This window comes from Equus asinus, chromosome 11 (genome assembly GCF_041296235.1).
Source record: "Equus asinus isolate D_3611 breed Donkey chromosome 11, EquAss-T2T_v2, whole genome shotgun sequence".
In the NCBI taxonomy this organism is placed as follows: domain Eukaryota; kingdom Metazoa; phylum Chordata; class Mammalia; order Perissodactyla; family Equidae; genus Equus; species Equus asinus.
In genome coordinates this window covers 33127477-33142520 of record NC_091800.1, presented here as the reverse complement: position 1 = coordinate 33142520, position 15044 = coordinate 33127477, and the positions used below count along the sequence as shown (strand labels likewise).

The 15044-nt window shown below is 38.4% G+C and overlaps 1 protein-coding gene across 1 annotated transcript in view; it reads right to left on the bottom strand.

Moving 5' to 3' along the window:
• Positions 1-15044, bottom strand: part of SUGT1 (SGT1 homolog, MIS12 kinetochore complex assembly cochaperone) — a 37891-nt gene that overhangs the window by 22244 nt on the left and 603 nt on the right. The window contains exons 2-7 of the mRNA XM_014854856.3: positions 14975-15032; positions 7858-7948; positions 7098-7167; positions 6300-6370; positions 1971-2024; positions 1568-1584 (exon numbers count right to left, since the gene is read on the bottom strand). Coding sequence (XP_014710342.1) covers positions 1568-1584; positions 1971-2024; positions 6300-6370; positions 7098-7167; positions 7858-7948; positions 14975-15032 — 361 coding nt within the window. The remainder of the gene's footprint in view (positions 1-1567; positions 1585-1970; positions 2025-6299; positions 6371-7097; positions 7168-7857; positions 7949-14974; positions 15033-15044) is intronic.

Below are 15044 nucleotides of genomic sequence, written 5' to 3'. Positions count from 1 at the left end.
AAAAGGTTACATATAAAATGTTCAGTTCCAACATGCAATAACTCTCTAAACTGAAAATAACAGTAGCATTTAAAAAAACATTTTTAAGAATATAGTATAATCTTCAGGCTTAACAATGGCATGACACTGCTCTAGAACATATGAAGGAACATGGCCCCTCTGCGACAAACATTCTACACTGCCCATCAAGAAACAAAGTGACTCCTGACCAATCCATAGTTTCCTAAACTACATGTGTGCCAGTTAAGACCGTAAATAAGTAAATCTAAAGAACTCGCCCTGGCTCTCAGGTGGCCTCTAAGTTGTCCCTAAATGAGAAGGAAAGAGATGAAGTTTGGAAGAAAATAAGTAAAATCACTTTAGAGATCTGAGCCTAACTCAGAATCACTCTCTAGTGTTAAGTATTGAGAAATACTTAAATCTACATGATATCAAGTGGAGACACCGACTAGAACAGATTTTTCCAGCTCACTTTGGTAGCAAGATAAAACTAGATTGAACTACAGCAGTGACAAAATGCACTGTCACAAAACAGCTGTTTGTGTTACCAGACAAAGTCCCTGTTATCCAAATGCCATTCTGTTGTCTTCAGGCCTAGTCTCAATCCCAAATATTATAAAACCCAGACAAAAATACCAGCAGGTGAAGGAAGCCAACTTTTAAACACCTCCTCCAATCCATTCCCCCCCACCAGCCCTAGGAATAGGGACAAGCCTGGAGGTAGAGGGATAGCGAAACGGGGCTCACTTGAGGCAACGTTCAAACCCCAGTAACTACATATACACGTGTCTTGCCTGAAGCTCACAACCACCTGTCTGAAGTAGATTAGCTCTATTAGGCCCTGTGTACACATGAAGAAAGCTCAGAGAATAACTGACTTTTTCAACGTCAGGATGGAACTCTGGAAGACAGAGATGTAAATCTTCCTTTATAGATGAAGAAGAGACTCAAAAACGTTAAGTAATTGCCCATAAAGAGAATTAGGCTTACACATACATCTCCTGATCCCCTGTCATTTTATTTCCTGACTAACTATGTAGATGACTGCTGCTAAAAGCCATTAGCCATAATTTAACTGTGTGTTGTATATAAACCTAAGTTGGTTTAAAAAAAAAAATCAATTTTCAACTCCACCGTAATTTTTAATAACTGAAAAGACTTGAAAATCTTCATGTCCAAAACAAGTACAACACTGAATTACAGAGAGATTAAACACTTCCAAATTTTAGTTAACCTTGGTGTCTTAGCACACCATAAGCCCTGCAAGTGCTTCACACCTAATGTTATGACTTTTCACCAAAGAAATAATCATCCTGACCATACTAAATACATAAATCAACTCAAATCACACTCAATGCATTACAATAGCCCAATAAGTTTCATGACTATAAGTGTCTATATTTATTTTACCAAAAAATAACAGTATTTCAGTTGCTGGAGGAACAAGTAGTTAAATGGAATTGCTTAATATTTAACTGAGAGAAACCTTATTCTGTATCCTGGCTTAAGTATATTTGGGAATAATATAATTAAGTAAAAACATGAAGGATACAAACTCTGGACTTACCACTTCGGACTGTGATCCTATTAAAAAAATAAAAAGAAAATATTTTCAGAAAACACTACATTTATAGGCAAAGTTATATACATGATTTCCATAGCACAAATGTACTAATTAAGCAAAGCAATTCTCCATACATTCCTAATAAAGGAAAGTGGTTTAATTCTGCACCCTGGAGTCACTTTAGACTCCTTGTAATTTCTTACCAGTAATACCAATGCAAAACAAATCCAACCTGGTCAACATACACTAGGCAAAAATCAGAATGCCTTTGGAAATCCCTATCTAAGGGAACATGTACTACTTCAATTATAATTTATAAAGTTAAAAACAAATGTGTTTAAATCAAAAAATGTCAAATGTTTACTTCTTTTTAAATTGAAAGACCATGGGAAGCCTGTATGCTTACCATTCTGAGCTTCTTGACACCTTTTAATCCAGACAATGAAATCAGCATCTGCATCTAAAAGAACAAAACGACTGTAACATCACTCATCTGCACAATTAACACATTCATTCAAAAAATAATTACTAAACACCTACTATGTTCCAAACACCGTTCTAGGCACTGGCGATTCAGCAGTGAATTAAACAGACAAAAATACCTGTCCTAACAGAGCTTAGAGCCATCCTAATGTTATAGCTATTAATATATGAATAGGTTTAACATGTAGTTGTTCATTCTGAAGAATTTTGATTTAAAAAAAACATTAGTTTTAACCAGTTAACCTTACTGGTTTCCAGATGCACATAAATCTGCATTTCCCCTCACCTCTCTCCTCTTAAAGGAGCTTCCTTCTCATACAACAAGATCAGACTTGAATTTGATTCTCAATGTTATCAGTTAGGGTTTGGTGGAGGCCTGGTAACTGGCAGCTGGGTTAAGGTCCAGAAGCGTCCCTCCACCAGTTTGCTCTTCAATGTGGCTACCTATTCTGCCTATAATTCTCTGTGGCTTTATATGTTACCATGCCTTTCCTACTAACACCAAGAATTATCTTTATACTTTGTGGAATTCTGTCGTATCTCCAAATTCCATGGCATCCAAGAGATTGCAGACAGTGAATATTTACAGATACCACTGTAAACATTTACATAAGCAAATTATTCACTTGTGAAGACTCAGAATAATTAGAGTCACAAGACCAAAAACATTGTCTTGATGTTAAGAAAAATTATTAGGGGTCGGCCCCATGGCCAAGTAGTTAAGTTCGCACACTCTGCTTCGGTGGCCCAGGGTTTCACCTGTTTGGATCCTGAGTGCAGACATGGCACCGCTCATCAAGCCACACTGAGGCAGAATCCCACATAGAACAGCCAGAAGGACCTACAACTAGAATATACAACTATGTACTGGGGGGCTGTAGGGAGAAGAAGAAGAAGAAAAAAAGAAGATTGGCAACAGCTGTTAGCTCAGGTGCCAATCTTAAAAAAATATATGCATTAAAAAAAGAAAAATTATTAAAAGTGATCCAAAAAAAGTTTACTAATTCAAGCTAACTGCAGGCAAGATTATTCTGAAAAATAAAAAGCTATTAAAAATGTCTTAAAATGAAATTTTCTATTTCACTAATTTATAGATGAAATTCAATTACAGAGGCCTTAACTCATATATATACACACCCACACACACACATACATTCATTCTAGAGGCGAACAATTACAGTCATGAACCACATAATGACATGTCGGTCAATGACAGACCTCATATACAACAGTGGTCCCATAAGATTATACCATCTAGCCTAGGTGTGTAGTAGGCTACACCATCTAGGTTTGTCTCAGTAACACAGGGGAGGAAGAAATTTTCCTCTACCATACTAGGTTCTTCTGGCTGGTCTAAGAACTAAACTGACACGAGACAGATTAACAGGAGAAACACAAATAAAGTTTCAGTAACAAGTATACGTGGCGGAAACCCAGGGAAACCAAATTAACTCCCCAAAATGGCCAAAGGCCTCGCCTTAAATACCACCCTCAGCTAAAGACAAAAGATGATGTTGGAGGTCAGGGACTTCAAAGGGAAAGGAGGCAATTCACAGGTGGAAAAAAGCAAACGTATGGAAAACAAGTGTTTGGCCATACAGAAACAGAGGAACATAGAGGGGAGCCCAACAAACAGGCTTTTCTAGGTTCCTTCCTGTCTACCACCTAGTTCATGTTATGCTACTAAGTCAGTAGCTCCCTTCCTGAGACAGGTTTTTCTATCCGAATTCTTATAGGCAGTTAAGGGGGAGATAAAAACTTTCTGAGTCTTCTCTTTTTTTTTTTTTTGAGGAAGATTAGCCCTGAGCTAACTACTGCCAATCCTCCTCTTTACGCCTACTACAGCATGGCTTTTGCCAAGCAGTGCCATGTCTGTACCCAGGATCCAAACCGGTGAACCCCGGGCCCCTGAGAAGCGCAACGTGCAAACTTAACTGCTACGCCACCGGGCCGGCCCCATTTTGTTTCTTAAAAATAATCAGCCTAAACTCTGGGCTGAGGGGGGCCAGCTCCGTGGCTGAGTGGTTAAGTTCATGTGCTCCGCTGCGGCGGCCCAGGGTTCGGATCCTGGGCACAGACATGGGACTGCTCGTCAGGCCACGTTGAGGCGGCATCCCAGATCCCACAACTAGAAGGACCTGCAACTAAGATACACAACCATGTACAGGGGGGGTTTGGGGAGATAAAGCAGGAAAAAAAAAAAAGAGATTGGTAACAGTTGTTAGCCCAGGTGCCCATCCTTAAAATAAAAAAAAATAAAAAAAAGGAAGATTGGCAACAGGTGTTAGCCCAGGTGCCAATCTTTAAAAAATAAAAAAATAAACAAACTCGGGGCTGGCCCCGTGGCCAAGTGGTTAAGTTCGCACGCTCTGCTGCAGGTGGCCCAGTGTTTCGTTGGTTCGAATCCTGGGCGAGGACATGGCACTGCTCATCAAGCCACGCTGAGGCAGCAACCCCTGTTGGCAATGCATGACTGTACATCAAAATCCTATTATTCAAATTAATCAGTAAATAAAACCAAGCTTCCTACCATATAAAGGGGAAAAAGGTAAAATTCTGAGTTATAAACTTTTTTCCCTGATAAAAATGAAAGCCTAACAGTCTAATATAAATTTTTCCTGGAATTAAATTAAAAGACAAATTTGTTTTTAAATTAAATATCCTCAACAGCAATTTTATCAAGGAGCAGACACCTTCTGAGGCCACCTCTGAAATAATTCTAAGATAAAAGTCAATGGCATGATAGATAATAAGATATTACTCAAGGAAGGAATGTGGGCAGGGAACTTTCTAGGGACTTTAGATGCTCTAAAAAGATAAAAGAATAGGGCTTAAGAAATCTAGAGGATGGAATGACTCATGACCCATCAGGGCTTTCAAATATGCATCAAGACAGTGGATAGCATTTACTAAGAGTGCAGATACGCTAGCTTGCTAACTGAATAGTCATATTATTCATGTACCACACTTGGGATAACCAAGTTTGAGAACAACTCCTATTGCCCAGATCTCTTCTTTGCTAATCTGTAGGTTCCATTTGCAAAGCTGGGCCTGATGTCCTTTCTCAAGCAGGTATATGGCAGAAAAGCAAATATTTAAAGCAGTACAGAGTAAATTTTTAAAAACATAAAAATACAGGGGCCCTGGGGCCAGCCCCGTGGCCGAGTGGTTAAGTTTGCACGCTCCGCTGCAGGCAGCCCAGTGTTTTGTTGGTTGGAATCCTGGGCGCAGACATGGCACCACTCATTGAGCCATGCTGAGGCGGCGTCCCACGTGCCACAACTAGAGGGACCCACAACTAAGAATATACAACTATATACCGGGGGGCTTTGGGGAGAAAAAGGAAAAAAAAATTTAAAAATTAAAATAAATAAAAATATAATTATACAGTACTTTAGAGGAGGGTTTCTCAACTTCAGCACTACTAACATTTGGACCAGATACTTCTCGATTGTGGGGGACAATCCTGTGCGTTGTAGGATGTTTAGGAGCATCGCTGGCCTCTACTCACTAGATGCCAGGAGCACATCCCCCATTCCTAGTCATGATAATCGAAAATCTCTTCTGCCAAATGTCCCCAGGAAGCAAAATTATCCCCTATTAGGAACCATAGCTTTAGAGAATCGTGATAACAGTCTATCATCATAAAAGATAAAATGATAGTACACAATTAGGATTCTGTATTCTATTATTATCTATGAGATTACTTACAACCTCTGTCTTTTAGTATTCTGCAGATCTTTTGATTCTTAGCTCTTACAATTTCTATTTATGTGCATATTCATACCACTGTGTTAACTTTCAACTGTTTCTCTCAAACAGATAACATTAAAAACACAATACTCTCAAAGCTCCATGTTTCTTCTATACACTACCATGATTTATCGAAACTTATACTTCACATCTCAGTAAATTCTTTGTTGTAAGATTTCCTAGCTCAGCAATCTGAATAACAACTTAATGAGAGCAAATTAAACTTTCACTTGCCCATTAGAAAAAAATAAAGCCAGACTAAGTTTATAGTTTTTAGCTTCTAATGGTAAAGTTTATCTGCACTTAAATGCTAAAGAAAGGCCAATTTAAATTTTTAAGTAAATTCAAATTCTGCAATCAACACGAGAAGTCATTAAGAGGAGGAAAAAAGGTGTTGGGTTTCTACAATTAACTTGAGATTATGCTAACAAAATTCAGGTATGGTATTCAAGACACACAAGTAATGGGTTAGAGTTTAACATATAATTCTAATACTTACTATCTAATTTCTGTCCTTCCGTAAAAGTTTCTAGAGCAGCAGCATAGTTTTTTTCATGGTATTCACATATCCTGTATGAGTATATTAAAAAACAAACACCACACACACACACACACACACACGAGATCATGAAAAATAGCCTTCTAAATAAAAAATCCTAGTATTTTCTTTATTGTTAAAAGAATATGTTAATAAGTTAAAAGTATAAGTTAATATTTAGAAAATAGACCTTCTAAAATACTCTACTGCGACATCCAGTATAATTCCCACTAAAATGCAATTTGGAACTCATTTCAGAAGGAATTTCTTCATTTTAATTGAATACACTTGCTTGCTCCAAAATACAGCTGTACTAAGGAATTTAAAATATTCCTTACTTAAGGAATAAAGTCACACTTATCAACAGAAACAAACTGGGATGTAAAGTACACAGATACAGAGTTTTCACAGCATTAAATGTAGTCTGTCCAGCATGGTTAAGGATGAGATGTTCTCTAGTCAGTTAATACAGTAAATTCTAATGAACAAAAAAGGGATTTGAAATCCATCAGTTTCATTTATACTTTGCAGTTACTTCAATCATCACTATTTTAAAACATACTAACTACACATATCCTATCACATCAGTTAATACAAAAACAGAAATATAAACTATATTTCAACTTGAATCCTATCTCAGCTATAAAATGTGTAAATACAGAATTTACTATTCATATAAAGCTAACAATTAATTCATTCAACAAACTAAAATCTACTATCTGTAGTCCAGATCAAACAAGAGCAGTAGTTATTGTATACCCTTTTCTCAGCATAGCAGTGGAATTACTTGGATTAAGTTCAAGAGATTTCTTTGCATCAGCAACAGCATCTGTGTATGAAAAAAGGGGATTTTTAGTCAGTTATTTACAGATCCTAACAAATATTACACAAAAAATTTGAATCAGTCTTAGATTTTTAAGTTTACAATGTGGTAAAATGGACAAATAATTTTAAATGAGAAAAAGCCAATCCTAGATATGATTCAAACAAATATTACCCTCATACCTTCCTACTGGCCTAATATTTAGCTTCCTTCTTAAAGCTCTTCAGTCAATAAATAAAGCTCTGTGCCACACAGTTCATCTAATTTTCTCACTAACATCATTTATGTATTTGACTCACAGTCAATTTAATTTTTCCCTACCCACATTTTCTATCCAGAATAATTAAACACAAGTAATACAGAAGTACATTCTTTTTGTAAAAAATGCAAAAGAGAGCATTTCATTTAAATATGCTGTAAAACAGTAAATATGATGCTATTCTTTTTGTTAGCACATCTAAAAACCAGAAATGAAATCTGGACAAATTCTCCACCCACAGAAGGAAGAATAGATACCCATAAAATTTAAATGAGTGCAACGTAACGCTTGTCACACTTCAGCTACTTCCCCTCGTATGAAAGATCAATTTAAAAATCCTTGAAGATAATCTCCATTTTACCAGACTCATTGTATCTTGGGCAAAATTTATAACAAACCTATGAAGAAGAGACAGTATACTTTGTAAGAAAAGTTACCACAGTAATTCCCAAGAAGAATGTGACAGTAAGCTCTTTGACAATAATACTGTGCATCATCTGGTTTCTGTTCCAAAGCCTTAGTCAGCTCCTACAAATACAAACACGTTGAGTGTCAGTAAATGTTCTTTAAAAGCCACTGAATTCTAATTAAACATGATTTTTAATCAAATAACCTATTATCATAAGCTATTTGGAGGAAAGATAACAGGGAAACAAGCTTGGAGCTTTTCTTTGCAAGAAGATCAATCTCTCCCCCTCACTTCTCCCCTCCCCCTAAAAGCCTACAATCTAATGTACTATCTACGTAAAGCACCTAGCAGTTCCTGGCCTTCAGTAGGAACTCAATACATGGTAATTATTATCACCTCATTTATTCTGAAGAGTTTAGTTGATATACATTGACCTTCATAGATTTTATCCTTCTAATTTGGAGAAGACTCAAAGATATGTAGAATTTGAGATGCCTAGAAAATGTGAAGCTGTCCAATTAAAAAAACTGGAAGTTAAATCTAGAGTTCAAGGAGATTAACAGAATCAATAAACAAACAATCAAGCTTACCTGGCCCACTCCTATCCTCTGCCAATGGCAGACATCCCTAAGAAATTACAGCATTCTGTTGAAAGCCCAGATACAGTATCTCATAAATACCTATCCGTCATCAAGAGTTAACATTAGATCAACATTTTTGCCACCCTGGGCAGTCACAGTTTATAAGTGGTAGCTGAAACAATAATGATGGAAGAAGAGAGAGCATGACTAGTGGCGCCAAAGACAAATACAGCAAAACAGGAACACTGATTCTCTATCCAATGCCCACACACTCTAGAGATTTGGTAGTTTTCTTAAAAGGTAAAATTATTTCAATAGCCACACAAGTGTCACTGACTTTCCTTTAACCTAGTAGTGTGAGTTTCACAAAGCAATATATACTATACTTGGTAATCATATACCTAAAATCCAATACACCTAAAATCCAAACCACTTTTTACCATATTCACCCCTATCATGCTGATCCAAGTAGTAATGAAATTCACATCTTGTTACTGCATCTCTGCTTAAAACTCTGCAATGCCTTTCCAGCCGATCAGGGCAAAAGCCCAAGCCCTTACAATGACCTCTAACACCCTCCTTGATATGACCCTCTGTTAGCTCTCTGATCTTCTCTCTTCTCTTCCCCTGTTTCTCCATCCTAGCCACAATGGCCTCCTTGCTGTTCTTCAAACACCTCAAGACTCTGCACCTGCTGCTCCCTCTCACTAGAATGTTCTTCCCCCAGATTGTACCGAAAATTCATTCCCTCACTTCCTAACTAGTGACTGTGCAGGGACAGGATTAAAATCCAGATCTAACTCCAACTTGAATTTTAACCACTAAACAACACAGCTTCTTGTTAACATTTCTTTACTCCAAGTTTCTTTCACACACTATTTCACATTTGAATTAACATGTTTTCTAATACTTTGAAATTCCTAAGTTAAATAATACCATCTTGCACTAAATTTTCAAACAATTTTGAAAACAGCTGATAGCTTCTTGCCTATCTACTCAAACATATCTTCAAACCAAATTTTCCAGCCTCTCCTCAGCAAGAAAACAGGTATATTATGGGTCAAAAAGGCTTTTACAGATTATATTAATATCTGAATCATCAATTCATAAGGTATTTTTAAACACATATTATGTGACAAACGCAGGCCAGATACTGGGGGTACAAAGATAAATAAAATATTCCTTTTCTTAAAGAGTCAGATATAAACTTCCGAATTTCAAACAACCAACCTGCAAATGACCTTTAAAAACATAAACCAATTGGGGGCTGGCCCCGTGGCCGAGTGGTTAAGTTTGCGCGCTCCGCTGCAGGCGGCCCAGTGTTTCGTTAGTTCGAATCCTGGGCGCGGACATGGCACTGCTCATCAGACCACGCTGAGGCAGCGTCCCACATGCCACAACTAGAAGAACCCACAACGAAGAATACACAACTATGTACCGGGGGTCTTTGGGGAGAAAAAGGAAAAAATAAAATCTTGAAAAAAAAAAACAAAACATAAACCAATTATTGGTTAAACAGGACCATTTATGGTGATTCAGTTAAATAAATTAAGCAACTGACTTATGAGGCTGTTAATAAAAGAAGTTACCAAAAAGACTACTGAGACAAACTGAACATTATGACACAAACTTATAAGTAATGAATAAAACACAATAAACAGTTTATTTTGAACAAGCAATATACAGTACAATAAAATCAGAAAAAGTGAAGTTAAAATAATGATTTGTGGTTGTCTTAACTACACTGACCTGTGGTATGTTTTCAGAGTTCTACTGTTTCTGTGACAACAGTTGCTGGCTGCTAGAGTACCAAAGGACTACAGAGAAGTATCTCGAAAGGCAAGGACTCCAGCGCCAACATTTGAATCGCAGTGGCAAAAAGCTATTATTTAATGCAGACCTATGAGAAACTTACCCAAACATACACTTAAATAAAACTAGTTATGTTACAGTTGAGCAATTTATAGTTCTCAAAAACAAAGAAAGCTAGTGAACTGTAAAATATAATTACACCGAAATCTTTACCAAGATAACAGTGAAGGAGGTACCCTGACAACCCAGAACAATAGGGGGAAAATTTTCTTTTAAGACATTAAAATTGTTTAACACTAGGATCCTAGAAAATGAATTTCCAAATATTTAAAGTTTCAGTCTCTTTTAAAATGCTACTCAAAAAGGTAACTTAAGATTAAAAGCAAAGGCAGACTGCTCAGACTGACCTGGTGTTTGCAAGCATGTAGCTCTGGTTATCTCAACTTGACTCCACTTTCAGTTTTCTTCTAGCCACAGCTAATCCCCAATCATGGGTAAACAAAAACATCAACCCTTCTCCCTTCCTAAACTACCTAGCACTCCTGATAAAAAAAAAAAAAAAAACCCACACAGACCCAATACCACTGTACGTTCAGACTAACCAGCTACACTCTCAACAAAACTGTTTTTGGTCAGTTACTTCAAAGTCAGCTACCAACCTTTATATCATACAACCCCAATCCTACCCCAGCTCCAGAGGATGACCTTGATGCCTTGAACCCAGAGACTTCTCACTTCTAAACTGTATAACCTTGAGCAAGTTAATCTCCTTAGCCTCAGCTTCCTTGTGAGCAAATACCCACCACACACTTATTACAAGAATTATGGTAGGGGTAATTTAACACATTAGAATGCCTACCACACCCCAGGCACTACACTGAGAACAGAGATAAACAAGATACATGAAACACCTGTTCTCTTTAAGCTTTCACTGGGGCCCAATTTAGACAGGGTGGTCAGAGAAAACAGTTTCTCTGAGGTGACATTTCAGCCGAAATCTAAAGTGATAAGCATCTCCAAGGAAAACAAGAGATAGGTCAATAAACAGTACTTTTTAGGCAAAAGGAACTGCAGGTGCAAAGGCTCTCCATCAGGACTGAGTTTGACAGGTTCAAGTAACAGAAAGAAGCCAGTGTGGCTGAAACAGAGAGAGCAAAGAAGCTGCAGGATGCCTAACTCAAGGGATTCATCTGTACCTTACATCACTTATCTTCGCAACAACCCTCTCAAGTCGTTCCTATTTAGTCCATTTTACAGACAAGAAATCTGACCCAGAGTGATAACAGGAACATTCCTGAAGTTACATAATTATCGTGAAAACAGGATTTGGACCCAAGCAGTCTGATTCCAGAGCCTGTGCTCTTAACCACTTTTCATGCTAAGCCTCAAAAGATTCTCATAATCCACATACAGTCGTGTGTTGCTTAACGACAAGGATACGTTCTAATAAATGAGTGGTTAGATGATCTTGTCATTGTGCAAACATCAAAGAGGGCACTCAGACAAACCTAGACAGTAGAGCCTACTATACACCTAGGCTAGACGGTACTAATCTTACGTACGGGACTACTGTTGTACATGTGGTCCATCACTGACCAAAACATTATGCAGCACACATGACTGTGTGTGTTTTCTCTCCTTACTGAACTGACACTTCCTCTGTAAAGCTTTTTTTTCACTTCCCCAGTTAGCCTCCATTCTGCTATGCTCTTTACTGGACTTTATACACCACTCCTTTAGAGTACCTACCTTCTATTTGTCTCCCCACTAGATTGCAAACTCCCTCACTGCACAATCTTTTCATCTTTAGATCTCTCCCTCCCAGTACAGCATTCACCACTAATGTACCTTGTTTGTTGAATGAATGAAAAATGTGAGTCAGCTTGATTCAAACATTTCCCCTTTATTACTAATTGGATAGTCTTATATAAAAATGCAACATTTTAAGTGATGTAATATCAAGAGACTTGAATTTCAAAATGGCTACTGTCAAACCAGCTCTTGGGAAAATCTAGAAACAGACTCTCACTTCTCATCAAGGTTCCAGCCCTTCTTTTATTACCAATTATTTGGTAATTAACATCAAACTGTTCATCTTTGTGAGGTCATCTCCAGTTTTAAAAAGAACATTTCCCCTAACAGAGCTGGTTCTTATCATAATCATTCTCCCCACCCCCAGTTTCTGATTCAGGTCTGTGGCGGGTCCCAAGAATTTGCATTTCTAACAAGTTCCCAGGTGATGCTCCTGCAGCTCGTATGGGGACCACACTTTTGAGAACCACTCTTCTACAGCACTAGACTAAGAGTCAGGAAGCACGTCCCAAGGCCCCCATTCTGCCTCTAACTGGCTGTATACATCCCTATGACAGATCATTTGGATTTATTTGGGTCTGTTTTCTCCTGCAAAACAGATGGGAAGAAGTAGTGGACTACAGGAGTCATAAGGACTTTCAGTAAATCTGGTGTCAGGGGGTGTTCAGAATTTGCATTTCTAATGAGTTCTCAAGTTGTGCTGCTGCTGCTGGTCCAAGAGCCACACTTTAAGAACCAAGGTACTGGGGCCAGCCCCGTGGCCAAGTGGTTAAGTTTGCGCACTTTGCTGTGGCAGCTCAGGGTTTTTCCGGTTCGGATGCTGGGTGCAGACATGGCACCACTCGTCAGGCCATGCTGAGGTGGTGTCCCACATGCCACAACTAGAAGGACCCACAACTAAAAATACATAACCACGTACCAGGGCTCTTGGGGAGAAAAAGGAAAGATAAAATCTTAAACAAATAAAAAAAAGAACCAAGGTACTAAAGCTAACCACATTTCTACTCTATGCAATTTCACTCCTAGGTATATACACCTAAAAGAAAGGAGTGCATGTATGTGTTCACCAAAATACATGTACAAGAAAATTCACAGTAGCTTTATTCACACTAGTTAATAACTGGAAATAACCCAAATGTCCACTATTAGAATAAACAGTGCTATGTTTATAAAAAGGAATACTACATAGCAAGGAAAAAGAACTACCACTTCACACAACAATATGGATGTATCGCACATAATGCTTAGGGCAAGTCAGACTACCCACACTCAACTGAATACCTAGGTTATGATCCTGTTTACCTGAAGAGCAAAAACAAGCAAAACTAACTGATGGTGATGGAGGGCAGAACAGGGGTTACCTGGCAGGTAAGGGGAATTATTGGCTGAAAAGAAGCATGAGGAAGCTCTGAGGATGGAAGTGTTCTATATCTTGATCTGGGTGGTATACATATATGTAAAACTACAACTTCATAGCTGACTTAAGACTTGCATTATTTACCTATATTGTACTTCAAAAAATATAAAAAGTAAAATAAGTGAGATGGAAAGTGACAAATTCATTACTTTAATATCCTTCAAAAGCAACTTTCATATAAACTGTATTTTCAAAGGAGGCACTGGGTCTAAAAGGACCATAACAAACCTCGATTCTGGAAATTAATTGCTGTCTAGCTGACATAAAGAATTGTGAAGAAAATTCTCAACGCCTCCTGTGACATTATTCTACTACTGATCCCAGAAGCCTCACTAGAAAACATCATAGTACAACTGATTAATCAACCACTTTATCTGAAGGCCTTCATATCCAGATCCAAAAACATACTCTGACCTAAAAGGCCCTAAGGGACCTAGCCCCTGGTTTTCTCCCCACCTCAGCTATTACTCCTCTTTCATCCTTCTCTAGTTAAACGGGCCTTTTGGCTGCTCCTTGTACAGGCCAACTTCATTCTTATCTCAGGATCTTTGCACTGGCTCTTCCTCCTGCTTGGAATGCTCTTTCCCCAGAGCTTCCCAACTCACTCCCTCATGTGTCTGCTCAAATGTCACCTCCTCAGAGAGACTCTACCACCGATGTGGCAAATTTCTTTTAGAAGTCATAACTAGGAAAATGGTTCTCTCGCCTCAAATCACTAACCTTGCTTACGTTAAATTATAACGAGGAAACAGGGTTTCCTCTCTTCTGTACTTCAAAGCAAGAAACCTCTGGCTAAACTGTGTGACCCACTTAATCATGTACCCTTAGCTTGAGTTCTCTATTACTTTTAATTAGCATCTTACTCTTGCTCTTATACTTTCCTTCACAGCTCTACAGTCTTCCACTGCACACAAAGTGCTTTCTAAGTCAATGAATATACAAATGAGATTTTAATCCATAGCAATCAGTGCCTTGCACACAGCAACTCCCCCAAAATTGTCTTGATGGATACACAAACGAGTAGAATAATGAACAATGACAGGACATCTGGAAATCTTCAGGGACATACAGGAAAAGGTTTTTGTTCCAGTAGTCTGAGTTCACACAGGCACCTGAGTCATACGAATAGCAAGGATAATTATCAAATAAAAAACCGAACTAGCAAATATCATCAAGCCTAGATTTCACTTTCTTCTAGGCACAAATACTACCTAAAAAGAAAAAACCCTTTCAGGCCAAGTATGGACGTCAACTATGCCCCCCAAAAACAGATTTTTCTAAGCTGCGAGGATGCAGGAACGGTCTAGGAGTAAAACGGGGCAAGAAGAGGCGTCTAGAGTAAGGGGGCCACTGTAGGCCACGGAAAGGAGAGGCCGAGGCTGTCAATATTAGGGCTGAGACACAAGAAAAACAGCAGCCCGGGTCCCAGAAAGGCAAAGCCGGGAAGAGGAGGGGTCGGCCAGAACCCGTCGCTGCCGCGTTCCCCAAAGGAGAGTGGAGGAGACTGAGAAGGGCTCTCTCACCTCTAACGCCGCCTGGGGGTCCTCGTCGATCAGAGCATCTGAGAAGCTCCGGAAAAACCTGCCAGGAAAA